At 35.0% G+C, this 19566-nt stretch overlaps 1 protein-coding gene across 3 annotated transcripts in view; it reads right to left on the bottom strand.

Annotated features, from left to right (window-relative positions):
• LOC149784890 (N-acetylglucosamine-6-sulfatase-like) overlaps positions 1–19566 on the bottom strand; it is an 89455-nt gene that overhangs the window by 33313 nt on the left and 36576 nt on the right. For all 3 annotated transcript variants that reach the window (XM_089978471.1, XM_089978470.1, XM_089978472.1), the window contains exons 6-9: positions 15495–15662; positions 12429–12511; positions 9236–9354; positions 4362–4465 (exon numbers count right to left, since the gene is read on the bottom strand). In XM_089978471.1, coding sequence (XP_089834597.1) covers positions 4362–4465; positions 9236–9354; positions 12429–12511; positions 15495–15662 — 474 coding nt within the window. The remainder of the gene's footprint in view (positions 1–4361; positions 4466–9235; positions 9355–12428; positions 12512–15494; positions 15663–19566) is intronic.

Genomic DNA, 19566 nt, shown 5'->3' with positions numbered 1-19566 from the left:
CAATCTGAGACAGGTATAATGATGTCTGACCAGAGGAAAATACAGGCAATCTGAGACAGGTATAATGATGTCTGACCAGAGGAAAATACAGGCAATCTGAGACAGGTATAATGATGTCTGACGAGAGGAAAATACAGGCAATCTGAGACAGGTATAATGATGTCTGACCAGAGGAAAATACAGGCAATCTGAGACAGGTATAATGATGTCTAACCAGAGGAAAATACAGACAATCTGAGACAGGTATAATGATGTCTGACCAGAGGAAAATACAGGCAATCTGAGACAGGTATAATGATGTCTAACCAGAGGAACATACAGGCAATCTGAGACAGGTATAATGATGTCTGACGAGAGGAAAATACAGGCAATCTGAGACAGGTATAATGATGTCTGACCAGAGGAAAATACAGGTTTTCTGAGACAGGTATAATGATGTCTGACGAGAGGAAAATACAGACAATCTGAGACAGGTATAACGATGTCTGATGAGAGGAAAATCATAAAAAGGTTGACATACCACACTTAACCTCTCCCGTAAAGTTTTGTGAGATAGTTTGTTCAAAAGGAAACTTAATCTTGATTAATGAAATGCTTTACATTAAAAACAAATACCACCAAGAAATCGAGGGCTATATGTGCAACTGCAATTTCTTGAGTATTAAATCTCATCTCTTATTATATTTTGTTTTAAGGAGCCATCTTTTAGAACATACTATTAGTATGGTTTTCAGTATCAAGCTTGTATCAGGTATAAGTGTTTCAGTAAATGCAAAAGAAGTGTAGTGGATAAGCGTATTCTGTTGAGCATAATTAGGACTGGGACAAGTTGCATTCTACTCGTACTGTAGACGAGTGCTTGGGAATTTTTCTCTCCCGAAACCTGCACAGCTGGTAATATTGTTCTGTTAATCAATAGCTAAAAAGAGCTGCAAACTACTTTTAAAATGTTCCTACAAAACCCGCTCGATAAAGTAATTTCAGGTTGGAGAACTTGAAATAATGCAGGGTTCTTGCTCCTCAGAAATGTCTGATATTGTTGTTGTTGTTGTTGTTGTTGTGGGTTATAATGCCATTTTTCAGCACATGATAGGCTATGCATGGCGGCCAGTATTAATGGTGGAAGAAGAACCTGGGAAAACCCCAGGACGAACCACCGACCCACAAGAAGATACTGGCAAGCTTTCTCACATACCAACATTGGCCGAATCCTAGACTCAAACCACCACAGACAGAGGTGAGATAGCAGTGATCCGTAATGGAGAGTGCTTTAGACCACTCGGCCACTTGGGGCCCCAGAAATGTCTGAAGCTGTTATGGCATGCAAAAACTGATGTTTTGAGAAATGTGTAGAGACTAAAAGAAGCAACATTCCTACAGTAAAATCTGCCTTGAAAGATCACTGTTATGACAGACCACCTGTCTTGAGAAACCAGATTTTCTTTGCATGGATTTATTGATTATATTGTGTTAAAACCTGTCATGAGACCAAGATTTTTTGACAGAAGTAGTGGTCTTTCAAAACAGGTACAAAACCATTTACCATCTAATGTTTACATAAGCAAGAATTGTTATTTAATTTGCATTGTTCATTAGTATTTTCAATTTGTTATATGCAATGGGTTATCTGAAATTGTATTTTGAAACTGGTCTTGTCAAAAATCAAGTTCATTGTCTACCTAACCAGAATCATTATTTTTTATTCTGTAAACAACTAATACTCAGTTTATATTTCTCTGTGAGTGTAGGTTACATATTAGGATCATTATCTAAGAGCCAAAGACACTATGTTTACCATGCTATTTATTATAATTTTAGTGACAGACCTTATCTAATTATAGCTTGGAATGTTCTAGAAATTAACTTTTGTCCTACTCAGTGGTCTTGAAATAAGTAATAGAAAAGAGAGAGAAGCAACAAGCTTTGTAAAATTCAACAGATAATTTATTTCCCTAGAATACAAAGTTAATATACAAAAAGAACTTACGGTATTGCAAATTAAATACCAAATAATTATGGAATTACTAACACAATTCCTAATGAATACAGTTCTGAATGAATGGTACTACTGGATAGCAATAAGTAATTGTTGGACAAGTTACATTGGAGTGTAGGGTATTACTGGATAGCAATAAGTAATTGTTGGACAAGTTACATTGGAGTGTAGGGTATTACTGGGTAGCAATAAGTAATTGTTGGACAAGTTACATTGGAGTGTAGGGTATTACTGGGAAGCAATAAGTAACTGTTGGACGAGTTACATTGGAGTGTAGGATATTAATGGGTAGCAATAAGTAATTGTTGAACAAGTTACAATGGAGTGTAGGGTATTACTGGGTAGCAATAAGTAATTGTTTAGACAAGTTACATTGGAGTGTAGGGTATTATTGGGTAGCAATAAGTAATTGTTAGACAAGTTACATTGGAGTGTAGGGTATTATTGGGTAGCAATAAGTAATTGTTGGACAAGTTACATTGGAGTGTAGGGTATTACTGGGTAGCAATAAGTAATTGTTGGACAAGTTACATTGGAGTGTAAGGTATTACTGGGTAGCAATAAGTAATTGTTGGACAAGTTACATTGGAGTGTAGGGTATTACTGGATAGCAATAAGTAATTGTTTAGACAAGTTACATTGGAGTGTTGGGTACTACTGGGTAGCAATAAGTAATTGCTGGACAAGTTACATTGGACTGTAGGGTATTACTGGGTAGCAATAAGTAATTGTTGGACAAGTTACATTGGAGTGTAGGGTATTACTGGGTAGCAATAAGTAATTGTTGGACAAGTTACATTGGAGTGTTGGGTACTACTGGGTAACAGTAAGTAATTGTTGGACAAGTTACATTGGAGTGTTGGGTATTACTGGGTAGCAATAAGTAACTGTTGGACAAGTTACATTGGAGTGTAGGGTATTACTGGGTAGCAATAAGTAATTGTTTAGACAAGTTACATTGGAGTGTTGGGTACTACTGGATAGCAATAAGTAATTGTTGGACAAGTTACATTGAAGTGTAGGGTATTACTGGATAGCAATAAGTAATTGTTTAGACAAGTTACATTGGAGTGTTGGGTATTACTGGGTAGCAATAAGTAATTGTTGGACAAGTTACATTGGAGTGTAGGGTAATACTGGGTAGCAATAAGCAATTGTTTATACAAGTTACATTGAGTGTTGGGTACTATTGGATAGCAATAAGTAATTGTTGGACAAGTTACATTAGAGTGTTGGGTACTATTGGATAGCAGTAAGTAATTGTTTAGACAAGTTGCATTGGAGTGTTGGGTACTATTGGATATCAATAAGTAATTGTTGGACAAGTTACACTGGAGTGTAGGGTACTACTGGATAGCAATAAGCAATTGTTTAGACAAGTTACATTGGAGTGTTGGATACTATTGGATAGCAATTAGTAATTGTTTAGACAAGTTACATTGGAGTGTTGGGTACTATTGGATAGCAATAAGTAATTGTTGGATAAGTTACATTGGAGTGTAGGGTACTACTGGATAGCAATAAGTAATTGTTTAGACAAGTTACATTGGAGTGTTGGGTACTATTGGATAGCAATAAGTAATTGTTTAGACAAGTTACATTGGAGTGTTGGGTACTATTGGATAGCAATAAGTAATTGTTTATACAAGTTACATTGGAGTGTAGGGTACTATTGGATAGCAATAAGTAATTGTTTAGACAAGTTACATTGGAATGTTGGGTACTATTGGATAGCAATAAGTAATTGTTGGACAAGTTACATTGGAGTGTAGGGTACTACTGGATAGCAATAAGTAATTGTTGGACAAGTTGTATTGGGTGTGAGGTGATACTGAATAGCAGTAAATGACTGTTTAGATAACTTGTATCAGGGTCCATTACGAAGATACAGTATCACTTTATAGTTGTTAAATCAGCAACCTATGAACTGATACTGTAGTGGGACCAACAGTTTATTGGGCTGTGAGGAACACCCTGAATGAATAGACACCATAATGAATATCAGTCGCAATGTGAATGTCTGAGAATCTTAATATTAACAACTTAAAGGAAGCATAATGCTAAGTTGTGTAACATGTGATCAGGTCAATTACTTTGAATGCTGTGAATGCTTTACCTACTGTTTTTCCCACAAGGAGTGGCTAAAACTCCCATATACAATGACTAATGGTTGCTTTCATGCCATTTAGCACAACTATGAGATTATTTTATCTCTAAAACTCCCAATATCTTTCTATAGATCAAAATATAATACAAAAGAAGCTCTACAAGACAATAAAGATTTCCATTCTATTTTTATATTTATACCAAATACATTGAATTTGAGGCAACATGTAAAAAAGTAGTTGACCTAAGGCTAACTCACCTCTGATACTTGACCTGGGGTGATTCCTGGTCCTCGTACCATCAAAGGAACCCTTATATCAAAATCATACAGCTGTCTCTTGTCACTTGGTAAACCAAACTGTCCTGGAATTCAATTACAGATAATTAATTAACATCAAATCTAACTTATAATGTATTGGGTTGTTATTCCATGTCTAACACACTTTAGCAAATTTTGCCCAACAGCTTGAAAATAAATACCTTTGCCACTAACTCAAACATTAATGTGATCTCTCACATGAGTCTGTTAGATCTCTGTCATATGAAGATCTGACAACAAATCATTACATCCAACATTAATGTGATATTTCTCACATGGGTCTTTGAGATCTCTGCCATATGATGGTCTGCAGCATATACCGCTCCCTTGATAACTCGCGCCCGGATAACTCGTGATCCCGCTTATAACGCAGTGTCCGTCTTGGCTCCCGCTTTTTTCCAGAGAAAATGTATTTAAAATATCTTTAAAATATACTTAACATGAAAAAATTACGATAAGAATTGATAAATTAAACCTTGATACATTGCTCGTTTTATCATCGAAAATGGTGATTAATGCCCGTAAAAATATAATCCATATTTTGAAATTTGCAAGTTCTAAAGAAGAATTAATTTCAGAGATCTCGAAAACGCTTAATTATGCGTATTTGGATGCCAATTTTTGATCTGGGACGCAGAAAATCACTGAGGCGGGAGTCCTCCATACGCATGTAAGAGGTGCACGGGAAAATTCAAAGATTTGCCGGTCCTGTTTCAGCCACCTGCTTTGTGGGAAAATGTGTTGATCAGTTAACTGTGCTGATATTTATAATGACAGAATTCAGTGACTGAAAGACTCTTTGATGTACTGTTGCCATTTTATAAGAGTACATTGAAGAAAAAAAAAAGAACATGATGCACCAGCTAGGCAGCTTGTTCAAAGGCTTTGACTGGTGGCCGAGTGAGAAAATGTACTGATATTTAGTGATTGAATTCTGAGGCAGAAAGACCCAGTTTTAAAATCCTAGCGAGACCTCTGTTTAAAGATATCATATATTATGTAAGTTTTTATGATAAATAGTTGTCATTATACTGTAAATAAACAGTCTGGTGAAATAGCGACCAATGAAAACTTCTGGTAAATGCTAACAGGTGGCAACAGAGAATGAAATAAACACCAATTAAACGTCTTCCTGTGAAAGTCACGTTCTAATCCTTTAATTCCGCTTCATTGTAAACATTATAATCACAGCGTATTCTGTTCATTGAAAACATGAAAAGAGTCAATCGACCGTCACATTGAAACCCGTGAGTACTTCTGTGAGAACCTAATTACATGTACATGCCGGCTTTGTTTTGATCAACAACTTGGGGAAGTGTTTGTTGCATTAAAAAAAAAATTGATTACAAGAGACCTCGGGTGCTGGATTAAGGGTCATGGAGCTGCCTTTGACATAAAGCAAAACAGAAACAGAGACAACAACGATGAGAGTGACTTCGAATGTTTCAGTGAAACTGATGTCATTAATGCTGAGGCTGTTTGGGAGAAATTCGTACAGACTCATAGTCCTGAGATGCTGACAATGATTGCCCCACAGCCGAATACATGTCACATGAAACTATAATTATTTCCACAGCGAACAAATTTGCAGCAGAAGACGATTCTAACTGGAGTAACACAAGTGTTGAAAGTGATGCAGACGCAGATGTTGCACCCCCACCCCTCTGCACAGGAAGCAATCAAATATTTTGATATTGCCATAAGGTGGCTGGAGACCCAAAATGTTGACTACGTAAAGCTCATGCAGTTGAGAAATCTGAGGGATTTTGCTCGGTGGCAGAGAAACCAAGGAGTAACACACAAAAAAAAAAAATTAAATGATTTTTTTAAAAAGTGAATTGATATTTGTCAAGCGTGGCACAAACGGCAAGTATTAACTTGTTCTAATTTACGTTGTTTTAAATTTGTAGACCAATTAAGTACTGATTAACCCTTGTTTTATTTGTTTTCTATTTTACTTGTATCGCATTCAAATCTATCTATCGTTCGATCGACACTCTTTCGCGAAAAGAGTCAATCTTTTGTATATAAAAAAAAAGTCTAATTTGGATCAAACAATAAAACTAGAATGTATCCAATTCAACATAAAAATTAGTGACGTAGTACACAATGTGTGAAGTGGTACACATGTTAAGCGAACAGAAACCACGTGGAATAATGTTTTTGATGATCACCTCAATGTACATGTACTGTAATTTATCCTGAAATTAATGTTGTCCTATGAGAAAATAATAAAGTACACCGTTATGAAGAGATATTTATTAACAGTTAATCTCAGAACGATTATAAAGTGAGTATTCAGCAGTATAATCTGCCTACCCCCCCCCCCTTATTTTTCCGTTATGTCGTCAATCACTTTATTGGTTTTGGGCTTATTTTATAAGTCCCTCGATAACTCACACCTCACGTATAGTGCAGTCGATGTTTCTGGACCCCGATATGCGCGAGTTATCGAGGGAGTGGTGTACTACTACATCCAACATTAATGCGATACTCTCACATGGGTTTCTGAGATCTCTGCCATATGATGGTCTGGCAACATACTACTACATCCAACATTAATGCGATACTCTCACATGGGTCTGTGAGATCTCTGCCATATGATGGTCTGGCAACATGCTACTACATCCAACATTAATGCGATGTCTCTCATGTATGATCTTTGCCATGGAAGTCTGGAAACATGCTTCATTGATAGCTCTTTTGAATTTATGCAAGCAAAACTACAGAGATATTTCTTGCACCTCAAAACTTTTCTAAAATTGCTTTCTGTGATCACTGAAGCCAAAACTGTATGTCAAGCTTGTAGACATTAAACAACAATGTTTTCAAACAAATGCCACTGATGGAGGTGTACCTCAATCTGCCAATTAAATGTTTAAGTGAAACATAATGTTATGTCATCATCATAGTGATGTATTATGTCACCTCACAGTATTTACCAATAAACCACTTTTCCTAATTTTGGGAAAGTCTTGTTCTGGTGGTACAAGGAGAACTCATTTTTTTTATCAGCCTATCATTTGATAAAGATCTTGTGGAGTCATATGTTTGGTCTGGTTTTACAAGGAGAACTATTTTTTTTTGCCAGCCTCTTATTCAACAGCCAGTATTAATGGTGGAGGAAGAACCTGGGAAAACCCAGGAAAGAACCACTGACCCATGACTCATTTTTACCAGCCTCTCATTCAACAGAGATCTCATTGAATGTATGATTGGTCTGGTGTTAAAAAGAGATCTGTTTTTTTACCAGCCTCTCATTCAACAGAGATCTTATTGAACTGTATGACTTGTCTGAATTAAAAAGAGATCAATTTTTTTTACCAGCCTCTCATTTGACAGAGATCTTATTGAACTGTATGACATGTCTGAATTAAAAAGAGATCAATTTATTTTACCAGCCTCTCATTCAACAGAGATCTTATTGAACTGTATGACTTGTCTGAATTAAAAAGAGATCAATTTTTTTTACCAGCCTCTCATTCGACAGAGATCTTATTGAACTGTATGACGTGTCTGAATTAAAAAGAGATCAATTTTTTTTACCTGCCTCTCATTCAACAGAGATCTTATTGAACTGCATGACTTGTCTGAATTAAAAAGAGATCAATTTTTTTACCAGCCTCTCATTCAACAGAGATCTTATTGAACTGTATGACTTGTCTGAATTAAAAAGAGATCAATTTTTTTTACCAGCCTCTCATTCGACAGAGATCTTGTTGAACTGTATGACTTGTCTGAATTAAAAAGAGATCAATTTTTTTACCAGCCTCTCATTCAACAGAGATCTTATTGAACTGTATGATTGGTCTGGTGTTAAAAAGATATCTATTTTTTTTACCAGCCTCTCATTCGTCAGAGATCTTATTGAACTGTATGACTTGTCTTCTGTTAAAAAGAGATCTATTTTTTACCAGCCTCTCATTCGACAGAGATCTTATTGAATGTATGATTGGTCTATGTTAAAAAGATATCTATTTTTTACCAGCCTCTCATTTGACAGAGATTTCATGGAGCCACATGACTGGTCTGGTGTTACAAGAAAAAGTGTTTCCTGAACCAGTCCCTCATTTGACAGAAATCTCATGGAGAACATGATTGTTCTTGGTTAAATAAGACATCATCTGGAAACTGATAAGATCTTAAATAAAACAATTATTATCAAATTTTTAATTTCAATTATGGAATACACTGATAAAGATCTCAAATCGCAACATGACTGGTCTGTCTGGTCTTGCATGGAATACTCAGTGTTTTTTATTTTTACCAGTCCCTTTTTTGAAAGATCTCAGTGAACTGCATGACTGGTCTGGTGTTACAAGGAAATCTATATGTTTTACCAGCCTCCTGTTTGACAGAGATTTAATGAAGTCATATGACTGGTCTGGTATTACAAGGAAAATCTATATGTTTTACCAGCCTCCTGTTTGACAGAGATTTAATGAAGTCACATGATTGGTCTGGTGTTACAAGGAAAACTCAGTGTTTCTTTACCAGTCCCTCATCTGACAGAGATCTAATGGAAAACATGATTGGTCTGGTTGAATAAGACTAACAAGATGGAAAATTATGAGCTCTTACACATACAAATTGTTATCAAATTATAAATTTCAATTGTGGAATACACTGATAAAATGACAAGTATATGAGTGAAATATTAAGAGGTATGTACAGCATGGCAGAAAGGAAAGTAGATGACATGGATGATGCAAAATCGAATAAACATTGTTTAGTTGTTGTGAAAACATAGCTCAGTTTCAAAAGATTAATATTATCTGTCTACTCTCATGACACTAGAAATTCAAAAAACAAACCTAAATGGAAGCCATTGTCAGAGGAAAAGAAGAGATAGGTGTTGTCAAGAAGTCCTTTATCCTGTAACTGCATTAACACGCTTTCCACCATATCATCCACTGACAGGAGGGTTCTCCATCTGAAAATGAAACCTACACCCATAATAAATCTCATTTAATGATCAGACAGTCCTTCATCTGAAAATGTAACCTACACCTATAATAAATCTTAATAAAAGTTCAATGATCAGACAATTCTCCATCTGAAAATGACCTTGTTTTGTTCAACCCAACTTTTGTCTGGTTCCATGAGATCTTTGCCATACAAGGATCTGGTAAACAAAAACAAGCTTTGCTTGTAATGCCAGACCAAGGCTTTCCTAAAATTTTGAAAATTTATTTCAGAAACATCATTTTGATGATGACATGATTTTGCATTTTGCTAAACATGAATAGTTTCATGGCTAACCGAGAAATACATACTGTACGATTATCTGTTTAAATGATTTACTTTTAAGCTTCCAATAAAATTTGGCTTGAATGATTGCTAAAAGCATGTCTAGATAAATTTGAGATAACAAGAAATGTCTTGCATTTTATCTTTGTAAAGTTTAGCTGAATTATGACCTATCAGTAACAGTTATAAATTAAGTATTTTATAGACTGTCCTATGGTGGAAATCTTATGGAACCATGAAAGTATGACTGAACAAAACTAAAAATGTCCTCTACAGCATTAAAAGATCAAGTGAACTTAACAATGTCAATATTTTATAAATTATGTTTTTCTGATAATACATAGCTGAAAACATTATTGTTTGGAAATAAACTCTTCTCAAATCCAGCTCTCCCAGAAAATATTTTTTTTGTCTTTGCCATTCCTATACCATATATACCAAGGGAATAAACTCTCACATATTACACACCCTTTCCATTGCTAGATGGCTACCCACATGCCTGATGTTTACCAGTTTAAGCTGATTGTTACACTGATGTGGATTCTTGTGGGAATGCCACTGAATAAATATTATCAGAAAATATCATTTACCAAAAAATGTATTTTCTCCACCAAACAATGCCCACCACACTGACCTTCGAACTACAGGTAATAGGAGTAAATGTGAAAGCATCCAACCTCTACAATGGTTACCCTTCAAGGGGAATGTCCTTATGTCAAGAAAAACTGCTGTCTTAGTGACAAGGCAGCAGAAATGTCATATGATGTCAATATTTGGTAATGAGAAACAAATGACATTCTTACCAACAAAAAATTTGGGTTAATTTGGTAAAAGGTATAAATCCATGCCCTGTTGGAGGTTGTGCTGTCATTAACTTGATCAGGTGGTTGTTTGGGCTGCTGGCACTGGACTGACTAGTTTTAATTCTTTTCTATGTGAATTAAGCTACAGGCAACAGAAACTAGCAAAAGCTGCCTATTAATGCCAACCAAATGCATTTTGTTAAACTAACAATATAGATATACATAAGAAAAAAGCATTACAGTTGATTTAAGACTGAACTGAGGTTATTGAATAGTGTGTGCTCATTGGCAAGAAGAATTTGGCGATGAATTTTTTGGGCTAACAAGAACATTTCACTTATTTTGATTAAGCTGGGCACTAATCAAAAGTAAATGATCACTTGACAGAAATGTAAAGAAAAGATAAAATCTTCAGTGCTTCATTTATTTCCAAGATATAGGGAAGACAAAATGCAGACTCAAACATCCAAAATAAACTCTAGAAGGAAATGGTTACTTGAGCATGAGGAATTAAAATTAAGGTATGGAAGGCATGTTAGGGGAGAGGCCATTAATGATCACTGGTGCTCGAGTCATGGATTCATTAATTTCTACAATAAATATTCACTTTTCCAGCATTACATACTTTGAATGGTCACTGTTTGGTATAATTTCCTTCTTAAATAAAATACATGTGATATGAATAGTGGACATGATGCAAGTGCTTTAGATAATGATATGTATTTGAATTCCATAAACAATAATTCATGTAAGGGTACATACTACGTCTATTCAGTCCAAAAAAAACCATTTTTCAAGCTGATATTAGGTCCCACATTTTACACTTTTTGAGTAAACATAATAACTCTTGGTAAATATCTCAATAACTGTTGGTCAATATCTCAATAACTGTTGGTCAATATCTCAATAACTGCTGGTATATATCTCAACAGCTGTTGGTAAATATCTCAATAAATGTTGGTCAATATCTCAATAACTGTTGGTCAATATCTCAATAACTGCTGGTAAATATCTCAACAGCTGTTGGTAAATATCTCAATAACTGTTGGTAAATATCTCAATAACTGTTGGTAAATATCTCAACAACTGTTGGTAAATATCTCAACAATTGCTGGTAAACATCTCAATAACTGTTGGTAAATATCTCAACAGCTGTTGGTAAATAGCTCAAAAAGTGTTGGTAAATATCTCAATAACTGTAGGTAAATAGCTCAATAACTACTGGGGTGTGTGTGTGTGTGATTTGGATTTTTAACGTAGCTTTAACAACTTTTCAGTCATATTGCTATGATGTCTGCAGTGTGACAGTTTAAAGTGATGTCTAGCACTGGGGCAACATGCTGCAGACATGTAGCATGATGTCCCACCCAGTCACATTATCCTAACACCAGGCCGACCCATCCTAACACTAACCTCTTAATGCTGAGTACCTAGCACCTAACTGCTGGTACATATATATATATATATATATATATATATATATATATATATATATATATATATATATATATATATATATATATATATATATTATATACAAATAATACTATAGTACAGATATGATAGTATTATTTGTATTAAAGTATTAATTCTACCTACTACATGCATCATCAAATATTCTTCAATATGAATCCAGGGATAGCACTCTCCATTCTGTCCGGTATATATTTTTAATTCTCTCTCTTTATATATATATATATATATATATATATATATATATATATATATATATATATATATATATATATATCTATCTTGATGCTTCAGTAAAACATCAAACAATTTTATCAACACATCTCTCTATATGGAATGAAAGTTTGTTCATTCTAAACATGTGGGACTATGCAGTTTTCATGGTATTAATGAACTTTTTATTAATGGTTGACAGAAGCTTCAAAATTTGTTATTGGTAGAAATGATACTGAAAGACCAAGTAATACATTTAGATTTCAACCTGTTTCTGAAGATATCATCTGAGGACTTAACAGTATCATTGGGCATGGGAACAATGGCTTGTCTTATCAACCAATGTTTATCCTGCAAAGAAATGAAAACACAGCAAGTTTAATGACACAGTCTATACATAATCAGCTTTTTGGAGTTTCTAACACTTGATCTCTGGCAACTTAATATAAAAGAACATATTTTCAACTGATTGATGTATATAAAAAATGTTTAAATCAGGCTTATGCATAGAGTAAAACACAGAACAAATCTGAATCATTTTGTAAACTGCTTTGCAGAATTTTAGTCTCCCAATTTTAGAAACTAAAAGTAAAGAGATTGATAATCAGTTAAAATTTTATGTCTTACGAGAATTTTAAAAAAAATAAAAATTACAATATATTGTCATAATAATCTTTACCATGATAAGAGTCCCTTGAAAGCGACGATGCTCTACTGTGTGAAAAAGAATTTGAAGGAATTCAGGATAAGAACATTTTTTCCCTTTAACTGTCAAGTGTTGAAACCATCTCTAATATTCTGTATTATTATATGCTCATTTTTTCTCCGTTAACATTACATTGGCAGAATTGTGCAATACTACCCGATACTGAACTTGTATGTAAATACACATACTGCATTCATGTGCATAAAGGAACTACTTTCAATTTTAAACAAACAATGGACAGAGACGACAGCACTTTTTATTTGTGAACAAATCATGTACACTCGCATAGTAGGCACTTTATGTTGTGGTTCTTTAAAGTTGTTTCTGAATGAAGTAAAGCAGATGTTTCGTGGACTGCCACATACCAGCTGCTTTGGCACATTCCGCATTAACTTATTTGATACAATGTTTTGGATTTAAGCTAGCTATACAACAGATGCAAGATATGGTTCTTACAAATAACATACGAGTGACAAGGCATATACTGTCTTCTTTAGCTGGTGATACAAATAGAGGAAGAACCAGGAAAAGCCTGGAAAGAAACAATGATCCATGAGAAGCTACTGGCAAGCTTTCTCACATACCCACATTGGACAGCCTAAGACTCTAACCCGCACAGATGGCAGTGATCTGTAAAAGTGAGCGCTTTAGACCACTCGGCCACTCTGGGCCTCCACTACATTCTGCTATCACTCATATCAACACCAACTAGGACAATATAATTTTAAGTTACTGCTTTGATTTGTACATCATTTGGCTAAAGTGAATGATTCACAAATATAGAGTACTCTAATAGTCAAACAAAAACATAGGTTGTTCAATAGAAATTGTGATAGATTTGTAGTTGGAGATCTAAGGTGCAACAGGACTAGCTAACAGGTGTGTAGGTCCCATAATAATACACTGGCAGATCAGGTTCTATGTTAATATCTATTAATCACTACTAACAAACAGCTTAGTCGTAGATGGCAGTGCATTAGGCAACATAAGATCTAGGTCTATGCTGTTTGCAGTTGGATTTGACTTACAAACAGGTATATAGGGTACCATGAAAATGAATGAATCCACAGTGCTGGATCCTGTACACTGAAAAATTATGATTTAACCCTGCAAATCATAACTTTTTCATACATGGAGGTGTTCTTTCCCAATTGTTATTTAATACATACATAGATGAGTTAAACTGTAAACTGGGTCAGTGTCATGTGGGGTAAATTTCACAATAAATGTGTCATTTCTTAACAATTTGTGTTTTGCTGCTGATATGTCATTTTTAATCTTAATATTACAGGTTTAAGAAAATTATTAAAGATATGTGAACAATATGCTTTTGAGAAATATATTACTCTCTAAATGCCTTTCATAATTTCATTTTTGACGATGCTAGTCGCAGTCCATTATTACAGATGTGTCTGTAAATCATCTTTAATGTTTAAAATACTTTTATTTTGTATTTACATTTTAATTTAGATGTATGGACTATGCAGTCTGAAATAAAGAATTCTTATATTATTCCTGTCTTATCTGAAAGGGGCTTGAAACTAAATTGTTTTAATTAGTTTTCAGTCCCAAATATGGAAACTTTGTAAGTCATTCTATTATTTATATTTAATATCCTAATCAATATTGGAAAGAATGACGTGTCATATAAATCTGAGATCATATTGAGATGAAACATTGAGTTACCATTATTCATGTCTCCAATTCAAAAACTGAACTTCTTACCTCTGCTTTTACACTGTATCCATACCTTACCTTGCTTTTACACTTTACCAATACCTTACCTCTGCTTTGCAATGTATAAATAAATTACATCTGCTTCCACACTGTGTCAAAACCTTACCTCTGCTTTACACTTTATAAATATATACCTTACCTATGCTTGTATAATGTATCAATAAATACCTTATCTCTTTTTTACACTGTATCAATAAATACCTTACCTTGTTTGTACACTGTATTCATGCCTTACCTTGCTTTTACACTGTATTGATACCATACCTCTGCTTTTACACTGTTTCAAATACCTTACCTTGCTTTTACACTGAATCAGTACCTTACCTTGCTGTTACACTGTATCTATAAATACCTTACATTGCTTTTAAACTGTATCAAATCCTTCTGCTTTTACAATGTATCAATAAATACCTTATCTCTGCTTTTACACTGTATTAATAAATACCTTTCCTTGCTTTTACACTGTATCAATAAATACCTTACCTTGCTTTTAAACTGTATCAATACCTTACCTTGCTTTTAAACTGTATCAATAAATACCTTACCTTGCTTTTAAACTGTATCAATACCTTACCTTGCTTTTAAACTGTATCAATAAATACCTTACCTTGCTTTTAAACTGTATCAATAAATACCTTACCTTGCTTTTAAACTGTATCAATAAATACCTTACCTTGCTTTTAAACTGTATCAATAAATACCTTACCTTGCTTTTAAACTGTATCAATACCTTACCTTGCTTTTACAATGTATCAATATCCTACTTTGCTTTTATGTATCAATATCATACCTTGCTTTTACATTGTTTCAATAATTACCTTACCCCTGCTTTTATACTGTATCAATAATTAAGTTACCATTGCTTTTACATTGCATCAATAAATTCCTTACCTCTGCTTTTACATTGTATGATGCTGTCCTAGGGGCACTCAAATTTGCATAATTGTTTTCATACTGTGGTGCAGGTGTAAAGGGGGCATGGCAGGCTGGTGTTGACAACATCATGAAGAATGGATGATCCCTCGTCTGAAACCTCAAAAATTCTGTCGCATGTCTGTACTGGAGTATAAAAAAAGTATTGCTCCTGAGTTTTCAGTGAATGAATGATTGTAAGATCATAAGAATTTGTCATTAAATTTCTGTAAATTCAGTAAATGTGGCAGAACATTTTTACAGTTATAAATCAATGATGCTGACCACATGAATTTTCAAACTTTTATGTGTGTCGACAGAAAGAAATATAAAGTACCTTAACAATTCAAGAATGAGCTGGTTTTCTCCACACAAAAAATGTGATACTAGTCAAGGAAAGTCTATCTACCAGTGTCATTTCCTGCACAAAAAAATCACATAATAACCAGGCAGCATTAAATTTAACACCGGTAGAGTTGTGATTATCTGATATAACTATGAAATCATCTCTGCATCATGTGCCGGACTGTCCCATATACATGTATATAATACATCATTTCTGAAAAGATTGCACCTGAGATCTATATAAAATAATAAGTATGTTTCATCAAAATTGAGTTTAAATTGTGCATATTAATACGCGGATCATTCAGACTGGTTATACTGTCAGTAGATTTGGTGGTTTTCATTGTTATCATAAGAACAAAGTATGGAAATTTGGTGGGAAAACAGAAGAACTTTGTAGAAAAGATCAATTATACCTGATTATATTTTTTACACAAAATAATCCAAAGTGGGTATAAAATGAAATAATAATATATTTATTTATTACAGCCTTACTTCTAACATAGGCATATTGACTTTCCTAAATAATAATAATAATAATAATAATAATACAAGCAAGCAAATATACTACATAACAATTACGCATATAAAAAATCCTATAACAAGGCATAAATTATTGACTATTAATGGAAAAATCTTAAATTCCCCAGGCACACGCTGCAGCATAATGTTATTAGTAAAATGGGGCGATGTGTATGTTATCAGTTCAAACCCTTTAAATCAAAGTGGTTCTTTTTTAAATTTTAACTTCAAAGACTGGCCTAAGTAAGATAGGATGCCAACAGTTATCTGGAGCTAAATGTATAACAGCTGATGTTTGATACTGTATGGTAATTATAACTGATAATATTTCAAGAAAACAACCAATGGCTGATTGTCTAAATAGGTGTTGTTATTCTGGTTCAGGGTGAAGTATGTACTCAAGTTATATATCTTCGTGGGACTGGTATTTATGTATTGGTCTCAAAAGAAATCTGTTATGACCCATAAAAAAGGATCACTTTTGAAACCATTATTTTTTCACCTTTATAATTTTCATTTTATATTGTTGCCAATTGCACTTAAATAATAAGCAAGTTTAACTGAATAGTGAATCCACATTGGAAGTGTAAAGATTCATCAATATAAAATGGCACAGCAATATTTTTTTTAAATGAGATTATGCATCAAAATCTGTACTTCTGCTGGAATATTCCTATACATTGATATTGGGATTACTGCTGGAATATTCCTATACAGTGATATTGGGATTACTGCTGGAATATTCCTATACATTGATATTGGGATTACTGCTGGAATATTCCTATACATTGATATTGGGATTACTGCTGGAATATACCAAAACATTCATATACGCAATACTGCTGGAATATCCCAATAAATCAATATCTGTACATCCACTGGAATATCCCAAAGCAACGATATCTGCACTACTGCTGAAATATCCCAATGCATCGATATCTGCACTACTGCTGGAATATCACAATACATCAATGTTTGTACTTCTGATGGAATATCCCAAAGACTGATATCTGTACTACTGCTGGAATATCCCAAAGACTAATATCTGTACTACTGCTGGAATATACCAATACATCAATATGTGTACTACCACTGGAATACCCCAATACATCCTTCGGTTGTCCATCATGTCTGATGATGAGGCAAGTTATGCTGCCCATGGTGATTACACATGTGGTCCCTGACTCCAAAGCTAGAAGCACAAAGGATGTTACAGGTTGGGCACGGGAAGTCTGTAGACATGATTGTCTATGATTCTCCATGTCTGTGAGTCACTTGCGGCAGTCATCCTTCACTACTTCAACAGCCTTTGTGTTGAGTGTGTGCCTTGTAGGCCAGTCATTGGCTGAGGGTTCCAGCTTACTGGGTTGAATTTCATACCATATCAGGTTACACTTAAGGTTGACTTTGAACCTTTTACTGGGGTGCCCTTGTTTCTGCTTTCCATGCTTGAGCTCACCATAGAAGAGTTGTCTCTGTATTCTTGTCTCCTCCATTCAAATGACGTGGCCAGACCATCTGACCTGGGCTTTCCACAGCAGTGCCTCAATGTTAGGAACACAGGCCCTTTTGAGGACTTCTATGATGGACACCCTGTCTTGCCATCAGATGTGCATGACCGACCATAGTGAGTGTATGTGGAATTGCTCGAGTTGCTTCACATGCCTGACGTATACAGTCCAGGTTTCACAGCCATAGAGTAGGTAGGTGAGGATGGCAGCTTTATATATTTTGATCTTGGTGATCATCCAAAGGTCTTTTTGCTACAGGACTCTGACACAAAGTCTTCTTAGGGCTTTGCTTGCATTCTGGATCCTGGCTGTAATTTCATTGTCCAATGACCCATCTGAAGACATTGTGCTTCCAAGGTATGTAATGCTCTACATGTTCTTCAACTGTCTCCCCTCCATTGTGATGGTGGTCTGTGGTGGGTTTGTTTAAGGAGCTGGCTGAAGGAATATGTCTGTTCTAAATGTTCAATGACAGACCAAAAAGCCTGGATGCCTCAGAGAACTTATTCACAATAGTTTGTAGGTGGATTTCCTTTCATGCCATATTTGCAGTCACCAGCAAACAGAACTTTGAGAAGTAGTCTGTCCAATGTCTTTGTTCTTGCAGAGAGCCAGCACAAGTCAAACAGGGTTCCATCAAGGTGATACTTGATGTAGACTCCAATGTCTAGGTCCTTCACTGCATGGAGTTTGACTTGTGTGAAGAAGATGTTGAACAGCACAGGTACAAGCAGAAAGCCCTGCTTCACTATGGTCAAGATGCCAAAGTGCTCTGAGTACTCCCCATTGGTCAAGACCTCTTCTTTCGTGTTGTCATGGAACAATTGGATAAGTGCGGTGAACTTTCTGGGGCAGCCAAGTTTTCTTAGGATGAACCACAGGGCTTCTTTATTTACATAGTCAAAAGCCTCGGTGAGATCAACAAATACTGTATAAAACTCCATCTGCTGTTCCATTCAATTCTCCTGTATTTCCCTCACAGTGAATACTATGTTGAATTTGCTGGGGCCTAGATGGAATCCACACTATGATTCAGGTAGCAGTTAATCTTAGATGGTTGCGACAAGTCTGTTCAGGATGGTAAAGGCAAGAATCTTCCCTGCAATGGACAGCAGAGAAATTCCACTGTTGCAGTCAGCTATAGCACCTTTATTCTAGTACAGACCTACCCGTTTATGTCAACATCCTTGGGCCCGAGGAAATATTGTCAACATAGGCGGATGTCGAGATAAGTTTTGGAGGAGGGTCGTCTGAAAAAAAATACAAGTTAAATTCGTCAGTAAGGGGTGACCTGTCGTCACTGAGTAGCATTTACACTTTGAGAAAACAAACAATGGAAATTTTGAGTACATGAAGACAAAATCAGTGTGAAATACACTTGTATATTGACAAATTACATTTTCATTACCTTTGTGTAATAAAATCCACAATAAAATACTGCATTGGTCACATCCTTATATGAAAAACATTCACTACGATATTCAGTTCAGTGTCAATATTCAGTGTAGGCATTAGCACATGGTTGCACAGTTGTTATTTACATGCTTCAAGTACATGTACTTAAATTGGCTTAGATTTTGGTCAGTCTGTTACCATCTTATTGAGGCTACCAAAGGGATGGGGCTATTCATAGGGGAATGAAAACCTGTCAACAAGTTGGTTTAAAAAGTACA

Source organism: Sinohyriopsis cumingii, chromosome 13, assembly GCF_028554795.1.
Source record: "Sinohyriopsis cumingii isolate HCF-2022 chromosome 13, ASM2855479v2, whole genome shotgun sequence".
NCBI classification, from domain to species: Eukaryota; Metazoa; Mollusca; class Bivalvia; order Unionida; family Unionidae; genus Sinohyriopsis; species Sinohyriopsis cumingii.
This window is presented reverse-complemented; position numbering and strand designations above follow the sequence as displayed.